General features: G+C 38.0%; 2 protein-coding genes across 4 annotated transcripts; one reads left to right on the top strand and one right to left on the bottom strand.

The window, feature by feature from the left end:
- Positions 1-1,539: 1,539 nt before the first annotated feature.
- xrra1 (X-ray radiation resistance associated 1) lies at positions 1,540-9,227 on the bottom strand. Its single transcript, XM_056397668.1, has 17 exons — positions 9,026-9,227; positions 7,938-8,077; positions 7,755-7,826; positions 7,595-7,667; positions 7,404-7,501; positions 6,693-6,841; positions 5,657-5,761; positions 5,102-5,220; positions 4,933-4,985; positions 4,756-4,821; positions 4,582-4,675; positions 4,382-4,500; positions 4,131-4,265; positions 3,820-3,979; positions 3,581-3,696; positions 3,334-3,439; positions 1,540-3,243 (listed from the first exon to the last, which is right to left on the bottom strand). Exons 1-17 carry the CDS (start codon positions 9,114-9,116, stop codon positions 3,059-3,061), a joined length of 1,881 nt encoding a protein of 626 aa, XP_056253643.1. The 5' UTR covers positions 9,117-9,227; the 3' UTR covers positions 1,540-3,058.
- A 163-nt stretch (positions 9,228-9,390) lies between these two features.
- On the top strand, positions 9,391-14,227 carry LOC130181935 (sialidase-3-like). 3 transcript variants are annotated; one of them, XM_056396405.1, is made up of 5 exons: positions 9,391-9,925; positions 10,699-10,814; positions 10,916-11,021; positions 11,769-12,011; positions 12,106-14,227. In XM_056396405.1, exons 4-5 carry the CDS (start codon positions 11,784-11,786, stop codon positions 13,123-13,125), a joined length of 1,248 nt encoding a protein of 415 aa, XP_056252380.1. In that variant the 5' UTR covers positions 9,391-9,925; positions 10,699-10,814; positions 10,916-11,021; positions 11,769-11,783; the 3' UTR covers positions 13,126-14,227. The 3 variants fall into 3 exon arrangements, with proteins under 3 accessions (XP_056252380.1, XP_056252379.1, XP_056252378.1); XM_056396404.1 differs by having other exon boundaries at positions 10,699-11,021; XM_056396403.1 differs by lacking the exons at positions 10,699-10,814; positions 10,916-11,021 and having other exon boundaries at positions 9,392-9,925.
- Positions 14,228-15,609: the final 1,382 nt, after the last annotated feature.

Raw genomic sequence — 15,609 nt, 5'->3', positions numbered from 1 at the left:
GTTGTGTCTCTGGATGGAGCTCTCCAGAGTCTGAAAAAAAAGATGTCACAGTGTCATGGGGTTATCCTGGTTTGGGCATAGAGACTACAAGTTGCATTATGGGAAACCCAGTAGCATTCACTGTATTTGGAAGTTGAACTGTACGGACTAAAAGTCTGGATATCTTGGCCTCTTCGGTTTTGACCATTCTTTTATAGTATGTTTCGTTTTTTGTGCAAAACAAAATTTGTTGCTCTGTTTGATGGTTTTTTATAATGATGTTTTTTTTTCCTGACAGAGTTGATGTGCTGTACTCAAATCCAACAGAGTATTTTTTGGCTATCCTGTAAACTTGCATTTGAGTCTATATGAAGCAAATTAAAATGTGTGTAATGTTTAAACTGTGCTGACAGATTCAAACATGACTCATTTTGATCACCTGACCTGGTCATTGCTTTCATATATAGCTTAAGCTTCGGACGAAGAGAAAGTTAGTGGTCAGGGTGTGTGACCAGGATTATTTTGATGTCTGTAGTAAAAAGGCAAAGCAGGATAGGTTTTGGTGGTTCATAATAGTTGGTGCAAACACAAGCAGACAAAGGAAGAAAGTATATTTATCATAAAAAAAATGGTGACAGAAGGATCAAAGTAAACACTGATCTAAACCTGTTCATATTATCCTGTCGGCATGGATTATAACAGCTGTAACTAATCATTGCCCAAAACTGTGGAAAACTGACATGTATAAGAAGCTCTTACATCACAGAATTCCAGCATGAAAACACTGAACTTATGCAACACTAGATGCTTGAAGAACCAGTCATTATCACTTCAAAATTACTTCATAACAGCTTTCTTGTCAGGCAAAATAAATTCATGGCAGGACTCACTGGCTGAAGAACAAACTCCAACAAGTTCCTGTAAAGCAACAACAAATTCTCAAAAGACATTTACTTGAGTTGCACTATCGTCTGGAGAGAGCAGTAAAAGTATTGTGGTTTAAAAAGAAAAAGGAATTCTGATTAGATTTAACAGTGTACTGGAAAATAAGACAATTACCTGGAAAACAGTTTTTATGTCAAAACTCTTTCAATTGCCAGTCTCCTCATTACCACCAAATATACCGCTGAAGATGAAAAACCCCGCAGACTGAAGTGCTTGATAGCACAGATCATGAAAGTACTGTTCGTTCTCAGTGTCTTAATTTATTTACCAGAGCAAACACACTCTTTATGTGTTGCTGTAACCTTATATGTTTAAATATTTTAGATTATTTGTACCCGGCCTTTTTTTTGTCCCTGATATTTTAATATCAGCTTTTCAAATTGTAATACAAATATGTAACTGTTTTCAACTGTGTTATTGTAAAAATTCTTATTAAAAAAAAAAAAAAAATGTCAATGTCAATGAAAAAAAAAAGTTTTTTTTTTCAGGGATTTCATATAGAGCTATAATAATCTACATTATAAATGAATGAATAGCTTTACAACAATTTTATTATGGTTAATAAATGAATGTAACAGTTGAAAAATAACTGAAATGAAACAAAATGAAAATGTGAAACAGATGGCACAAAATGACAGCGTACTAGATACAGTGTACAGAAAGCATTTTGCTTACTGTGTGCAATTCATATTTTATTTACCATTCAATACAGAAGCAGGGGAATATCCACAGATGAATGTAATAATGTAGAAAATCTGCATGACATATCTTCAGAGTACCTATTGATTTATTCCACCTGGGCTGAACGTGCATTCCACAGCTGCAAGCTGCTCTGCAGAAAAATAATTGAAATCATATGAAGGACAAGACCATGAAATCAAAAAGGGAATGGAAAACGAAAACAAAACATGACTAGAAATTTTATAAAGCTTGACTTGATCATTTATGCGTTCAAGGATGTGGACTGTAAATCATGTTGAGCTACAGAGGTCCGTTCAAAACTACAAACAACTACTACTCAACTAAATACTATTGTTCCTGCCTGACAGAAATGACCACAGCCGTAGCTTCACTAATGGTATCTGAAACCTACAGTATGAAAGCAAATACACGGGACTCAACAAACCAGAAGAGAGTGAGACATGAGTCAGAGAGTCATGAGACAATGGATCAATCATCTGTCAAATGAATTACCGGCCACTTTGCAGTATAAATGTTCTGTAGCTGATTTCAAGGTCTTAAAAGCGTTTACATGGCAACAAACCATACACAGGACCACATCCTCAGCTTTATTCTATTGGTTAGAAAGTCGACCTGGTCAACAAAATGTATAGCATGTCCCTGGAGAATATCTGATTCTGATCAACCTCAGGCTGTGCAATATTTAAAAAAAAACTGCAGACTCTAACTAGTAACTCAATCACTGCTGTTCTGATGTAACACTCACTATACTTAAGCTGTAGGCTGCAGCTTCTCCCATTTGTTTTGTTCTCAAGTAGCAAGGTGACATTTAATCCACGGTTGACAATAGTGCTAATGCTATTTTAAGATTAAGAGAATTCTGAACAATATTTATATTTTAAGTCAGCACAGGGCTCATTGTGGATTTCATTGTTTATGAATCCACACAATCCTGTTTGTCTTTTTTTCACTGGTCACCCAAAGAGCAGCATTGCTTCACTGCTTAAGGACGCTTCAGTAGGCTTACAAGATGGGTGCTGGAACTGACCTCTTCCTCACTTATTATCACAGCCTGTTGGCCTATAGTGGACTTAAAGATATCACTAGTAGGTTCATGCTAAAGAGAATACATATGGGAACAGCTTGGGCCAGAGGAAACACTGAGACCTCTTATTGGCTTGAAAAGATAGTAATGTAATAGTTTAAACTGTCTCTCCCCAAGGAGGACCCAGTCGACTCTTACAGCTGAACTCTATTAACAGTTGATGCATACTATGCAAGCACGCTGGACTGAATGTGGTCAAAGTAGCATCGGTGCAGCTGCTCAAAACCGTCACTATACGTTTGTCACAGTATTAACCAGACAGACTCATGTGAACAGAAACACAGTGATTTCAATTCCACTCACACCAGTTCTATGCCAACATCAACAAGGTGTTATTCAAGGCAGGCATCACACCATCTGCACAGGTGGAGGTTGAGCTCCATTTAGGTTGGTGTTGTCATCAGACTCAATGCTGGCTGCTTGTTCCATTGTTTTCTTATGGACCATCTTGTACTTTGTCTTCATGTCCCTCAGCAGCGACAAAGCTTCCTTATATTCTTGCTTGTTAACGCCTGCGCCGTGTATGGCACTGCCTGTACGCAAAACAAAGTATTACATAAGGAAAGGTAAGGTCATGAAAGGTCAAGTTGTCTGAAGCGGGATTGTATCAGAACTGTGCATACTCAAGGCGACTTCTCTTATCGTTGTACTCCCTTTGATTTCCTTGATCATTTCGTCAACCCTTTCAGTCGGCTGCTTCACTGGTTTCAGAGGTGGAAGTTCCTTAATCTGTGAAGACAAATGTTTGAAGTCATAACATGAAGGTGAAACTGTTTCCCTTGTTCTTAACAGTCCTTGTTTTATTTGTTGTAACTTGACAGTGACATTAAATCCAAATGCAAAGAAATTTTGAGAAGCAAAATATCAAACCCTTTTCTCTCTTTCTTTATATGGCATCTGGATGCTATCAAGTTTTGGTTTTGAGTCTCTGTAAACATTAAGATTCTTCAGTGCGTGTTCCAGCATCCGAACAGCTGTTTGAATTCCTGTTGGAAAAAAAAAGCATGAATATTCCCCCTTCACTATGGGGCCATTGTATAGGCAAACTCTTTAGGGCTTCACGAAAATGTACAAAAATAAACAGCTGCAGGTGAAACTACAGTCCTCACCAGTGGGCTCCACGGCTTCAGGATATGGTTTTGCATCCATCAACATCTTGTAGCAGTTGAATTTTTCAGGAATCGTATCATCCTCGTATCTGTCATCATTCCCTGCTGTTTCTTTCTCATCAGCTCGAAGATCAAACTCATTTTCAGAAATGTCTGCTGCCTGAACATGAAATAACATCCCATGAAGAGACAAAGAAACTGTGCAGGCACTAATCCACCGTGTATTTCTGAATAACATATAAGTTGTAGAATTCACATTTCCCAACCAACAGGAGCAATATGAAAATCACAGATACTGGACATGTACATACCTCAGTAACAAAGAAGTGCTCTGTATTTTCTTGGAAAGTGTGGTCCCTGCTGTCCTTGCCCTCCTGAGTTTGTGCAGGACATGATTGATCCATCAGCATTTGCTTCTTTAGCACCTTTGGGATCCTTTCTTCGAACTACAATACAAAAATGTCACAAAAAAAGGAGATGAATTGTACACTGTTTAACTTTCATATAGTGAAATCTGGAGGGTCATGATCAGACAATATTAATTATGCAGAACACATCCAACCTGCCATTTTGGATTAGTGGACACCTTCAGTGGGGGCTTCGCAACTTCTCGCGTCTGTTTACGCTTTATTGTTATCCCCAGTCTCTCTTGGAGGTAATAGGTCAGTAAGGGAGGGTCCCCTGTATTCAAGCAAAGACATGATTCACCAATTCCAATTCAGAACTGATCTTCAAAAACTGTATTTTATAGGAGAGGATTACCACTTCTCTTTGTGGTCAGAGGGTTGGAGTGAATGTCAATTTCGCGAAGCATTGGGAAAAGAATGACAGCCATCAGTGCGTCTTCCTCGGCAATCTGATGACAAAACACTGATGAGACACGTTTGCTATTTTTTCCAAAATAGTTGATTTCTTTATATAAAATAACAGGGATACCTTGTTGTCAGATAAATTGAGATACTGAAGCTCTGGTAGAGGCAAACTGGATCCCTTGCAGTACTCCTCCAGGTTGATCCAGGTTGACAGACCACACACAAGTTTAATTTATTTAAAATGTGGGCTACAGAAACACAGTGATGAAACATCTCAAACACAAACTGCAGAATCAATTACCTGTGAGATTCTCTGTAAATCTTCATCATCCTCAGGATCTGGCTCAGTGTGGGCTGGTTTGAATGGATAAAAATGACAACTTTTTTCAGAGGATGCTGAGGAAACTCTTACATGCAGGTTCATTGTTAAATTATTTACAAATTACATCAAGCAGATTCTTAGCATTTACCAGCTCCCTCTTCCTCAGTTGGCCTTTCAGCCGAAGTCTGCACAGGTTTTGAACAGCCCTTAGTTTGTAAATATGGTACTTCTGAAATGTGGTTGCGCTGTAGGTTTAAATACTTAAGCCTGAAATTGAAAATTTAGAAATGAATTAATGTTTTCACAGATTGTTTTGTGCTTTAAAATTGTATTCCAGTGACAAATGGTCAGAATTGAAGACTAAAATAACCCATTTTTTATTCCCTAATATGAGTTCATCTTCAAAAACACAGGATCCCACACTTCTCATAATGAAACATGATTGCACTTGATAAATAAATGTTCACATCTTCCAATGTTGCCAGTTTATAACACAGGATCTCTGTAAAAAAGCAACTGGTTTACAAGCATAAACTGAGATTACTCAGATGATGTCACTGGAATTATTTTGTCATGCTTGGCTAAACTTCCTCCAGCTCCACAGGCTGAATTGTACACAAGGGATATGACTATGACTTGGTGGATTGTCCTTTTAAGTAACACTTTTTTATTTAAAATATTATATAGAAAACCTCATCAGTACCTCTTCAGATTTGTAAGACTGCTGAAGACTCCAGAGGACAGTTTGTTATCATCAAGCATCAGGATTTCGAGAGCTCTAAAGTGTGTGTCCTCTTCTTTAGCCGGCCTGTATAAAAAAAAAAAATGCAACAGTACAATCAACCAACATCATGAAATCCATACAGTACACACACTAATAAACAGTCAAAATATTTTATAATGCAATTAAAGCTGCATTTACATACTACTGATATATATGTGTGCATACCAATCATAGACCTGGCTGTGGAGCAGGTGTATTGAATGTCATTACATTTGTTTGACCAGAATCAGGAGTGTGAATCTGGAACATTTGTGCACCCCCTTTTGGTCAATTTGAAAATGCATCTTGACTTTGTGGCCTTTCTCTGTAATTGACTGTTTTGACAAGAATGATAACCAATGCACTGAACAAGTATAAGCATGTTTGATATGTGATGATTTTGCAAGCCAAGTGATCACTGGTACAACTGATTTGAAAGATAACTATAAAACATTTGCATTATTATTAAAAGAATTTAGGATATATCACTATTCATTCTTCTCATAAACTGAGGCTGGGTACTGTATCATGTGCACTGCCTGCTTAAGATGTTCTCTGCAGGAATAATTGAGAGCAGCAGACTGGAGGCAGTGTCAGACTGTAGTTAGAGAATTAATTTGCATTTTGATGTGGAAAATATGCATTGAAACAGATTAGTTGTCTTTCAGTCTGCCAGCTTCTCCACAACTCATAGCGGAATTTTGTTTCATTATCAACTTGTGTTTTTTTCAATTTTTCCTGAACAAATGAGCAATGTTGTTAGAAGAGAAGCAGATTAATTTGTTTTGATTCGTAGCATAAATTTGCATCAATGAAGATAGATGAAAACAATTAGAGAAAAAGAAAATCTATGAACTGAAACGGGAAGTTGACTGATCATAAGTGAAGCTATATGTAAAATAAAAAATCTATGACAAACATTGTATCTCGTCACTCTTATATTGCTGCTGCATGGAAATTAAGATACTCTACTAACAGCTGAGTGTGGTCACAGCTGGAGGAACCCAGATTAGGAGGAAGATGACGAAGCTGATTTCCAGTCAGATGAAGGACCTTTAGACGTGGAAGTCGACCGATGGAAACAATATCATCAGCTGACAAACTGTTGTAGGACAAATCCAAAACCTGTTAGGATTTAAATTAAGCATTTAGATGAACATAATCACATCAAGGGGATGAAATAGAGAACGAAGAGGAGTGTATGGCATTAACAGAGTGTGAATCTGAGATAATGCAGTTTGAAATATTACAGATGTTACACAGATTAGCTGCTGATCTGTCCTGCACTAACATGAATTAATTATGAATTGCAACCTCCCTCCATCTTAATCAACTTTGTTCAAGCATCAAACAGGCACAAATATTGAAATTTAAAAGGCATGATGTAGGCATCAGTAGAGATTAAACTAACAGTACAGGGTGTCTTTGTTTGTCAGTGGATTATAGGAAAACATGAAAGAACTGGAGATGTGAAAGAAGCTGTAAAAAGAACAGAGGGAGCAGCAAAAGTAAATGAGAACATGTTGGATGGTAATAAAAGGAGTTCGAGTTCTTGTGAGAAATGAAAATTTAGGTCGAGTTGTGTATTAATGCTATGACATGTTAATAATCCAAATAAACAACATTAAAAATAATAATAGCAACAGTGTATCGAATTAGTACAGTATGTCAAAATCTGTCATCCTACCTCAAGACAAGGGAAGTCAGATGCTTGAAACGTCATGTTGCAAATCCCATTTAGAGACAGACTGAGTTCTCTTAAAGACACAAAACTGCTGAAAGACCCTGTAGAAAAATAAGCGACAGTTCAGACACGTGAAACTTTTTTGCCAGAAAAGATTGTATTCAGGGTTTGCTTGATGTGTAAAAAATAATCACCTAAAGAGAGGGAGTTAACAGAAGCATCGATGTAAACTACATTATCAAACAACTTGAGGTCTTCTGGCTTGACCTGTGCACAGTTAGGGAAAACTCTTCAGTCGGTTTTACCCACACACTACCAAGTGATTTTGACTAAAATGTGAAAAATGAGTCTTACAGAATTCAGTTTATGGTCACTGACGTCAACAGAGCACAGTTCAGATGGTTTATCAACACAATGTAACTGGAGCTACAAAAGAAGATTTAAAATTGTGATTATTTGCGTTCACCAAAAAACAACTGATGGTGTGCTCTTTCGTCAGATAACCAATTCTCACATAACTAGATCTCAGTGACTTACCAGGAAGGGCCCATCTAATGTATTACCATCAGCCACCCCACCGTTCTGTAGTTTTTTATGAGACTCTTTTATTCTTCTGTGCACATTACTGTACTTCTGCTCCTGTGCCTTTCTGTAAGCCACAAGCCAATGACCACCACCTGAAAGGAAGGTCAAATTTAATACCATCATGCCAGCAAATACTGTTTGCAGATTTACAAATGTATACAATATAATAGGCCAGCAATTCACAATTATTTTCATTATTGATTAATTTGCAGATTATTTTCTTATTAATTATGTATTGTGTTGTCTATTAAATGTGATAAAATTGTGAAAAGTAGCCATCATAATTTTTCATATTCAAATTCAAATTGCGTGTTTCGTCCAACCTTTAGTCCAAAACCCAAAGATAAAAGAATGAGCAATGACATAAAACAAAGAATAGTAGCACATTTGAGAAACTGGAACCAAAGAATATTTTGCTATTTTTGCCTGATTAATGTCTCAAACTATAAACTGATTATCAAAAAAGTTGCAGATAATCCACTAAATGTTTCAAATCTGCAGTCTACTGTGTAGCACAAAATAAACTGTATGTCTATACAAACTATCAGCAAAGATTAAAAAAAGCATGTGATTCATATAATCAGATACTGTAAAACACGTAGTGCTGACAAAATTTACACATATATGTTCTGGATCAGATATTCACTGAAATGTACCATTTGCCAGGATAGACATCCTTCATTACTTATCTAGTCCTAAAAAGTAATAAAAAGTCCCTCACTGTTTGCAACATTTTTGCTTCAAAGTGTCTGTCATGGAAACTGTGATTAAACCTGTAGTCCCTCCCCTCCAGGTGAACGGCTGTTTGTGCAATTTCATAATAATTTAATAAATTATTCATTTCTGCCTGATTTAATATACATATAGATTCATTAAGTCACATTTTAACTTACTTACTAACTTGTAATATCGTGTTTTCATTGCGTTAACCTAATATAATTGTTCTCCCTATTGTTTGAGATAGTGTCCTTGTTTCTGAAAATTTCATGTAACTTTCTGGACAAGTCATTTGATATATAACTTAAATTAATTTAACCCACCGTCTTTCCTTCGACTGAGTAATGTTCGGGCCGGGAAACATTTGGTAGGATAGCTCTGCCCATCATCAAATTTATACGATGCAGCAGTCATCTTGTTTGCTTGGGTAAATCCATTTGTCACGAAAAAAAACTCTTTATGCAAATGTTAATTACGCTTTTCACGCACTGAACTGGCAAAACTACTTGCTACAGCTCCACTGTAATGCTCCGTATCCTAGCAACAGCACGTTAAACGATACCTGCCCCTCCCGTCCAGCGGGGGGCGGTAAGAAGTCGACATGGGTATTTTCTTTACGGCGGAAGAGACTGGCGAGCCTAGTTTATCAAAGATGGAATTCAATGGTAAGATAATACACCACCTAGCCTGCCTCAAGTGTTTAAAAACATTAAACAGCAATTGTTAACATTATGTGGCAGTTCTTTTCTATCTGTAAGAAAGGGTGTAATTTATTCAATAAGACGAATTAACGTCCGACCGTTGGTTTAAACCGTTTAGCACCTGGCGTTTAATCAGAAACGTCCACACTACGCATATGTAACGTCGGGTACCACTGTGACTGCAATTGGATGTTGTTTTGTGTACTCCTCTCATGTAACGGCTTGTCTGTTACGTAGTTGTTGTGTTAGCATAGTAATGGGAAAATAAACGATAAAGGGGCTCTTTGGCGCTCCATTTTACGAAGCTCATTTACCACCGACATCTAGTTTAGCCAGGTGGTGTCCAAGCGAACACGGAAGTACGTGTGTGTTCCTCTCACTTCAGCGCCGCCTTCGTTTCTGATGAACCTATAGCATCAGTGTCGTGAACATCAGAGGTCCCTGGTTCGGCTTGAAATTAGATGGTGTAATGCCGTTCAAGAAAAGATCAAAGGTGACGAATGGGAAAAGTGACAAGTGAAGGTAAGGGCTTTGGTATGCACGCACAGTAAAGGCTACATGTTGTTTATACCAATGCAATCATATGTGGCTATGAGCATAGACGGAGCTGAGGGGCGGTTTGTGGGGCTCCAGCCCGAGACGTTTTCCCCAAAAGCCCCGAATCTTATATAAAGTTTATAATATAACTCCAACTTGGTGTCATTTCCTCTCAGTCTCAGTGTGAACAGACTGACACAGTGAGTAAATGTTTAATCTAAATATGAAACACCTTCCACAAATACAAAAAATACATTTGTAAACTTTGCAAATATCTTGCAAATATAAAAAGGATCTGAAAATACACAAACAAATTCCAGGAATAAAAACATGTCTGTGAATACATTCAATTAATTTACAAATAAATGAAAACAATTCATTTGTGAATATCTTCCTAACATTTAAAACTTTCAAACAGACATTTGTGAATCCATTTTCCATTTGTGAGGCGAAAAAGCATTTGTGGATCTCTATTCCACGCTTGTGGATTTGCATTTTACACACAGAGTTTTGAGACAAACTTTCCGCCAGTCTGAACGAAAATCGACTTTTTTTTTTCAAAGTAAGAACACACCGTCTTCTATGAGTTTAATTTCCCCAAATACTTCAACAAGTAAGAGTGGGATTTCTATGGACGTAGATTTGACAGTCCGTGTGTAAATGTGTAATCTGTAAATATAAAACACCTTACACAAATTGATTGAATAATTCCAATAATCTCAAAAGTAAAACAAATTACACCAGTTATCTCTTTACAGATTGGATGGGTATGAAATATGGCCTTGTTGCAATGTATCTTCATGATCCAACAACAAGAGATGAAAATGTGTTGACAAGACAGGATTGAAGAAAAGAGGAGGAAAAGAGAGCAGAGGTGGCGCAGATATAAGAGAATAAAATATGTGTTTAATATTTTTACATCTTCAGTTTATGATCAGAGAAATAAAAATCTTTTTTTTTTATATTTTCTTTGAGTGGAGGACATTTCCAGGAATAGATGAGTGGAGCAGAGAGAGTGAAAGAAGAAGAAAAGGGGAGGAAAGGAGAACAGAGTGATCAGGAGTGGATCAAATAAAATACTGTACGATAATATTACAGTATATGTCCATGTTGTTTGTCCTATGATGCTATTCCTTAAAGAAATTTAATTGAGTAAATGTTCTTCTGTTGGCCTAATATTCAGAGAAATGAAGAGAAGACATTTACTTGACCATGTTGTGGATATGACTGCTCATTTAGAGCAGCACATATTATTATGGTCGGGAATGAAATGTAGATTTGTCATCTAAACATTAAATTCATGAACTGTACTCCGGCATAGTGTGACAAAAATAGGTTTCAAACTTTAGTGATGCTGTTTATGCCATATTCATTCCCCACCTATGTCATGGAAATTCAAAATAATAACACCAAACAAGTTGTGCCTCTTTTTATGTGGAAGAAGTGAAAATTAGTCATTGTCAAAATTTGTTGTGTTGTCGTTTCAGAATGATGGAGACAGAGGAAAAGTTGATTCAAAATATGACGCAGGCTCTGGATGATTTTTTTTTCCTGGGCAACTATCATTTTTTCCCCAAATGATGTTCAAATGGCTTGATTCAGTAAATAGTACATGTAGCTGCTGTGACTGGGGAAAAAATTCCCCATGGGAAATATAGACTATGTCTTGACTATATACTATGTCTTGCTCCGCCCTTGGCTACGAGGAGCTGCTGGAGTGTGAACTCTCAACTGTCAGTCTGCTTTTAAAGACTGTTATAACAAGACTAAATCACAGGCTAAGACTTATACTGTACAGTCATTAATTTGGAACATTTTCTATTTCCAGGAACTCTGACCCACCATGGGAAACACATCATCAAAGAGTGGCAGCGGAGAGGAACCGGTTAAAACAATCTTGTTTGAACAAGAGCAGCAAAGTGGGATAACATACAGAATTCCCGCTCTCATTTATCTGCAGCACAGTCACACCTTCCTTGCTTTTGCAGAGAAAAGGTCCTCACCTTCTGACCAAGATGCCAAAATTCTTGTTATGAGAAGCGGAACATTGAAAGATGATGGATCTGTTCAGGTTATTATTGGCACCTTTGCTTTAATACTGAAAACTGTCAGCATTATCTGTGCTCATCTTTCTAATTGTTGTCCTTTGACAATGTTTTTTCCAGTGGTCCTCCAGTCAGGAGCTGTCAACAGCACGTCAACCGGGCTGCCGCACCATGAATCCTTGCCCCGTGTATGAAAAAAACAGCAGAACATTGTTTTTATTTTTCATCTGCGTCTTGGAAACCATCACAGAAAAATACCAGGTAATCACAGGTAGAAACCAGGCACGGCTTTGCTGTGTTAGCAGCAGTGATGATGGACAAACTTGGACATCAGCAAAAGACTTGACAGAGAGTGTAATTGGCGAAACTATCCATGAGTGGGCCACGTTTGCTGTTGGTCCCGGCCACGGTGTTCAAATGGAAAATGGCAGATTGATCATCCCAGCATACGCCTATTACGTCCCTTACAGATGCTGTTCCTTCCCCATTCCTTGTACAGTCTACCCACATGCACTGGCTATTTATAGTGACAACGGTGGGGAGACATGGCACATGGGTGAGAAGCTTCAAAAATATTCATGTGAATGTGAAATGGCAGAGATCATAGACCACGAGGGCAGGTCTTATCTTTACTGTAATGCTCGTAACAATGGCGGGATCAGATGTGAGGCCCTGAGTGAAGACAGCGGCAAGTATTTTGACAAACCCCACATGGCCTCAGAGCTCGTCGAACCACCTTCCGGCTGTCAAGGCAGTGTCATTGGCTTTCCTGCTCCTGAATTTTTCCCAAATGATGACGCCGAGAGCAAAGCTTGTGGCACATCGCTCTTGTCTCCAGACACACAAACCTGGCTCCTCTTCATGCACCCAACCAATAAGTGTAGTAGAAGGGACATGGGCGTGTATTTGAACCGATCCCCCCTGCACTCTTCCGGTTGGGACAGGCCCAGGATCATCAACAGCGGACCCAGTGGCTACTCAGACCTGGCCTACAACAGCGACAAGGATCAGTTTTCGTGCGTGATAGAGTGTGGGACACATAGTGAAAACGAGCAGATTGCCTTCATATCGTTTACCCTTAATGATGTCATGCAGACAGGCAATAAGAGAGAGAAGAAGATGCGCAACCTAAAAATCTAAGCAGAAGCCACTAAATAAGCTGTGCAGTTACATCTGTCTGTGTTTACTGTTGTTCTACATTCTGGAGATGATAATGCATGAGTCTTGTGTTTTGTTGTCTCCTTGTTTACATGAAAATGTAATTCAAGTCCTTATAGTATTAATATGCAACCAGCTGTATCAGGAAGGAAACCATTTTTTAAAGGAAGGGTGGTTGATGTAAGCATGCTGTGCTGAGCTGTCATTTTTAAAACAGGCTTTGTGTGTAGCATGTTTGACAAGCACTTCATCCCCATTTCTGCAACTTATTAGACTGTCAGTACGGCTGAGCAGAGCAGAGCAGAGCTGAGAGTTTGCCTACCTCTTTTTATTTTCATATGAAGATCATAGCAGGCCTTGTAAAGCGGAGCGTAGAGTATCCTCCAATGCTCAGTCTCTCCTTTACATTTAGTATTCTCTGATTCACATATGCCTTCTACTCCACTGTTTAAACTTAAGCCGTGCCACAGCCTGTCAGCGCACAACCTTTTCTGTAGGTCACAGTGGGGGGCCGAAAAGTTGACAACAAAAACTGGACTGAAAAGATAAATATTCACTTTTTACTTGCCAGCTAATCAAGGAAGAGACCAGCTAAACTGTACCAGCTAATGGATTGAAAGAGATTATTTACCTTCAGCAAGCTACTGTCAAGAGCATTTGTGTTACTTTGTAATGTACACTGGTTTTTATTACTTTCATGTCCAAAAGCTTTATATCACTTTGCAACATTATTTACTTGTTTATTTTCAGTTCCCCAGTGTATTTAACATGATTTTCAGGACACACATTTTTTTCCTGGCATAGTTAAATAAGTGCAGTATTACGACCAGGTATGATTGATTGGCTGTAGGTTATCACATGAGAGCATGATACAGCCGATGAAGATTAACTATTTATAAAGCTACTAGGAATTTGCACACCTTGTACTGAACGGTTTTAACATCCCTCTTTGCCTAATGTTGTGTGGCAAAATGCCTCGAGGTGACTTGTTTCATTGTCTTTTTGTTGACTATTGTGGAAAGTGACAAAACCTGCATGAAACGTGTATTTTAGTAGAAAATAAAAGTAACCTGTGATCACCTGACATATCTTGCGTTTAATTTTGTACACTTTCTTCCTGATTATAGTGTATTGCTTTTAATAGCTGATTATTCTGATGAATTTATGAAGACAAGTTAAACAACAATCATTTGTCAAACAGGGATAAGGCATAAAAGCATAGGGCATAGATATGGTTTAAAAGCAACTATGAGAAACACTTCATCTGCTGTAGGGAGTATTTTATTCCCTCAGCAGGCAAAAGAGACTATGGGCTGCAGTGTGTTGAAATTATGTGAAGTGGTTTTGTTGTAAAGCAACCTGTGGGGATTTGAATGTGATTCAACAGATGTGCAGGCAGCAGGGATCAATTACGGACAGGGGGGAACATTTTAGAAGACGGTGGAATCTGGACATTCAATGCTTGTAGAGATTGACAAAATAGATATGATGTCTTTACTGTAAAGGGGGTTATAGTGTTTGTCAGACTGCAGTTAAATGAGAAGTAGCTGTGTTGCCTTGTAGCTGTATTCGGATTGGTTGATTTGTAGCCCTTTTCTGATTGGTTGGTTGGTTTGTACCTATATTCTGACTGATTCACAGTTGTCACAGCCGCACTAGAGAGAGTAAGTGCTTTGTGTATATTAGAAACACATTTACAGTTTTGTCCTGATTCTTATTGTGTACAGTGTGATAAAATTACACTGATTATATTTTGGTGGTTAAAGGTTAAAGGTCAAAGGTAAAGGTCACGGTGACCTCACAAAACACAATTTTGGCCTTGTGAATGCAACATCTTGGGAACTCCTCAGGGGAATCCCTTCAAAGTTGGTACAAATGTTCACTTGGACTCAAAGATGAACTGATTAGATTATGGTGGTCATGGTCATGGTCACTTTGACAGCACACAATAGGTTTTAATCCATAACTCAAGAATTCACACAGCAATTACCACAGAATTTAATATTTTATATGATTCTGGATGAACAGGGATGAAACCTGAAACCTGTCTAAGAGGTGGAGGCATACAACCGTGGAGGCTTAGCAATTTTCTGGGCACTAGTTTTTAATCAAAGGTTTCTTAAACAGGAGTAAACACTTCCTTTCTTGTGGACTATTTTCAGCAGTGGATGAATACACATTTGGTGCTCTAATTAGTGTTTGTGGTAGGGGGATGGTGTATATGGAATTATTTTTTAGATAATATACTGTGACTATGTTCATGGTAATGAAGGAACATATCAGCCAGTGCAACGAAGTGGCTTATTGATGTGTTTTTGGAAACAATGGAGCTCTATGGGACACATGACTAACCGATATCAGGTTTTGGCTACACAGGCAAAACTTGTTTGTTAGATCAATTCAGTGTTTGGTCTTTTGTGGGGATATTTTTACAATATGAAAACTATTGAACACCACCAGCCTTAT

The sequence above is a fragment of the Seriola aureovittata genome, chromosome 15 (assembly GCF_021018895.1).
Source record: "Seriola aureovittata isolate HTS-2021-v1 ecotype China chromosome 15, ASM2101889v1, whole genome shotgun sequence".
NCBI classification, from domain to species: Eukaryota; Metazoa; Chordata; class Actinopteri; order Carangiformes; family Carangidae; genus Seriola; species Seriola aureovittata.
The sequence above is the reverse complement of the archived record's forward strand: the minus strand, read 5'-3'. Positions and strand labels throughout refer to the sequence as shown.

What these genes read in the sequence shown, in the direction of transcription:
- xrra1 (XM_056397668.1), bottom strand. Translation starts at nt 9,116, where the DNA reads ATGACTGCTGCATCGTATAAATTTGATGATGGGCAGAGCTATCCTACC. An exon ending in CTGACTTCCCTTGTCTTGAG is followed by an intron (nt 6,842 to 7,403) that starts GTAGGATGACAG and finishes AAATCCTAACAG; the next exon opens with GTTTTGGATTTGTCCTACAA. An exon ending in CCACTAATCCAAAATGGCAG is followed by an intron (nt 4,266 to 4,381) that starts GTTGGATGTGTT and finishes TTTGTATTGTAG; the next exon opens with TTCGAAGAAAGGATCCCAAA.
- LOC130181935 (XM_056396405.1), top strand. Translation starts at nt 11,784, where the DNA reads ATGGGAAACACATCATCAAAGAGTGGCAGCGGAGAGGAACCGGTTAAA. An exon ending in AAGATGATGGATCTGTTCAG is followed by an intron (nt 12,012 to 12,105) that starts GTTATTATTGGC and finishes TGTTTTTTCCAG; the next exon opens with TGGTCCTCCAGTCAGGAGCT.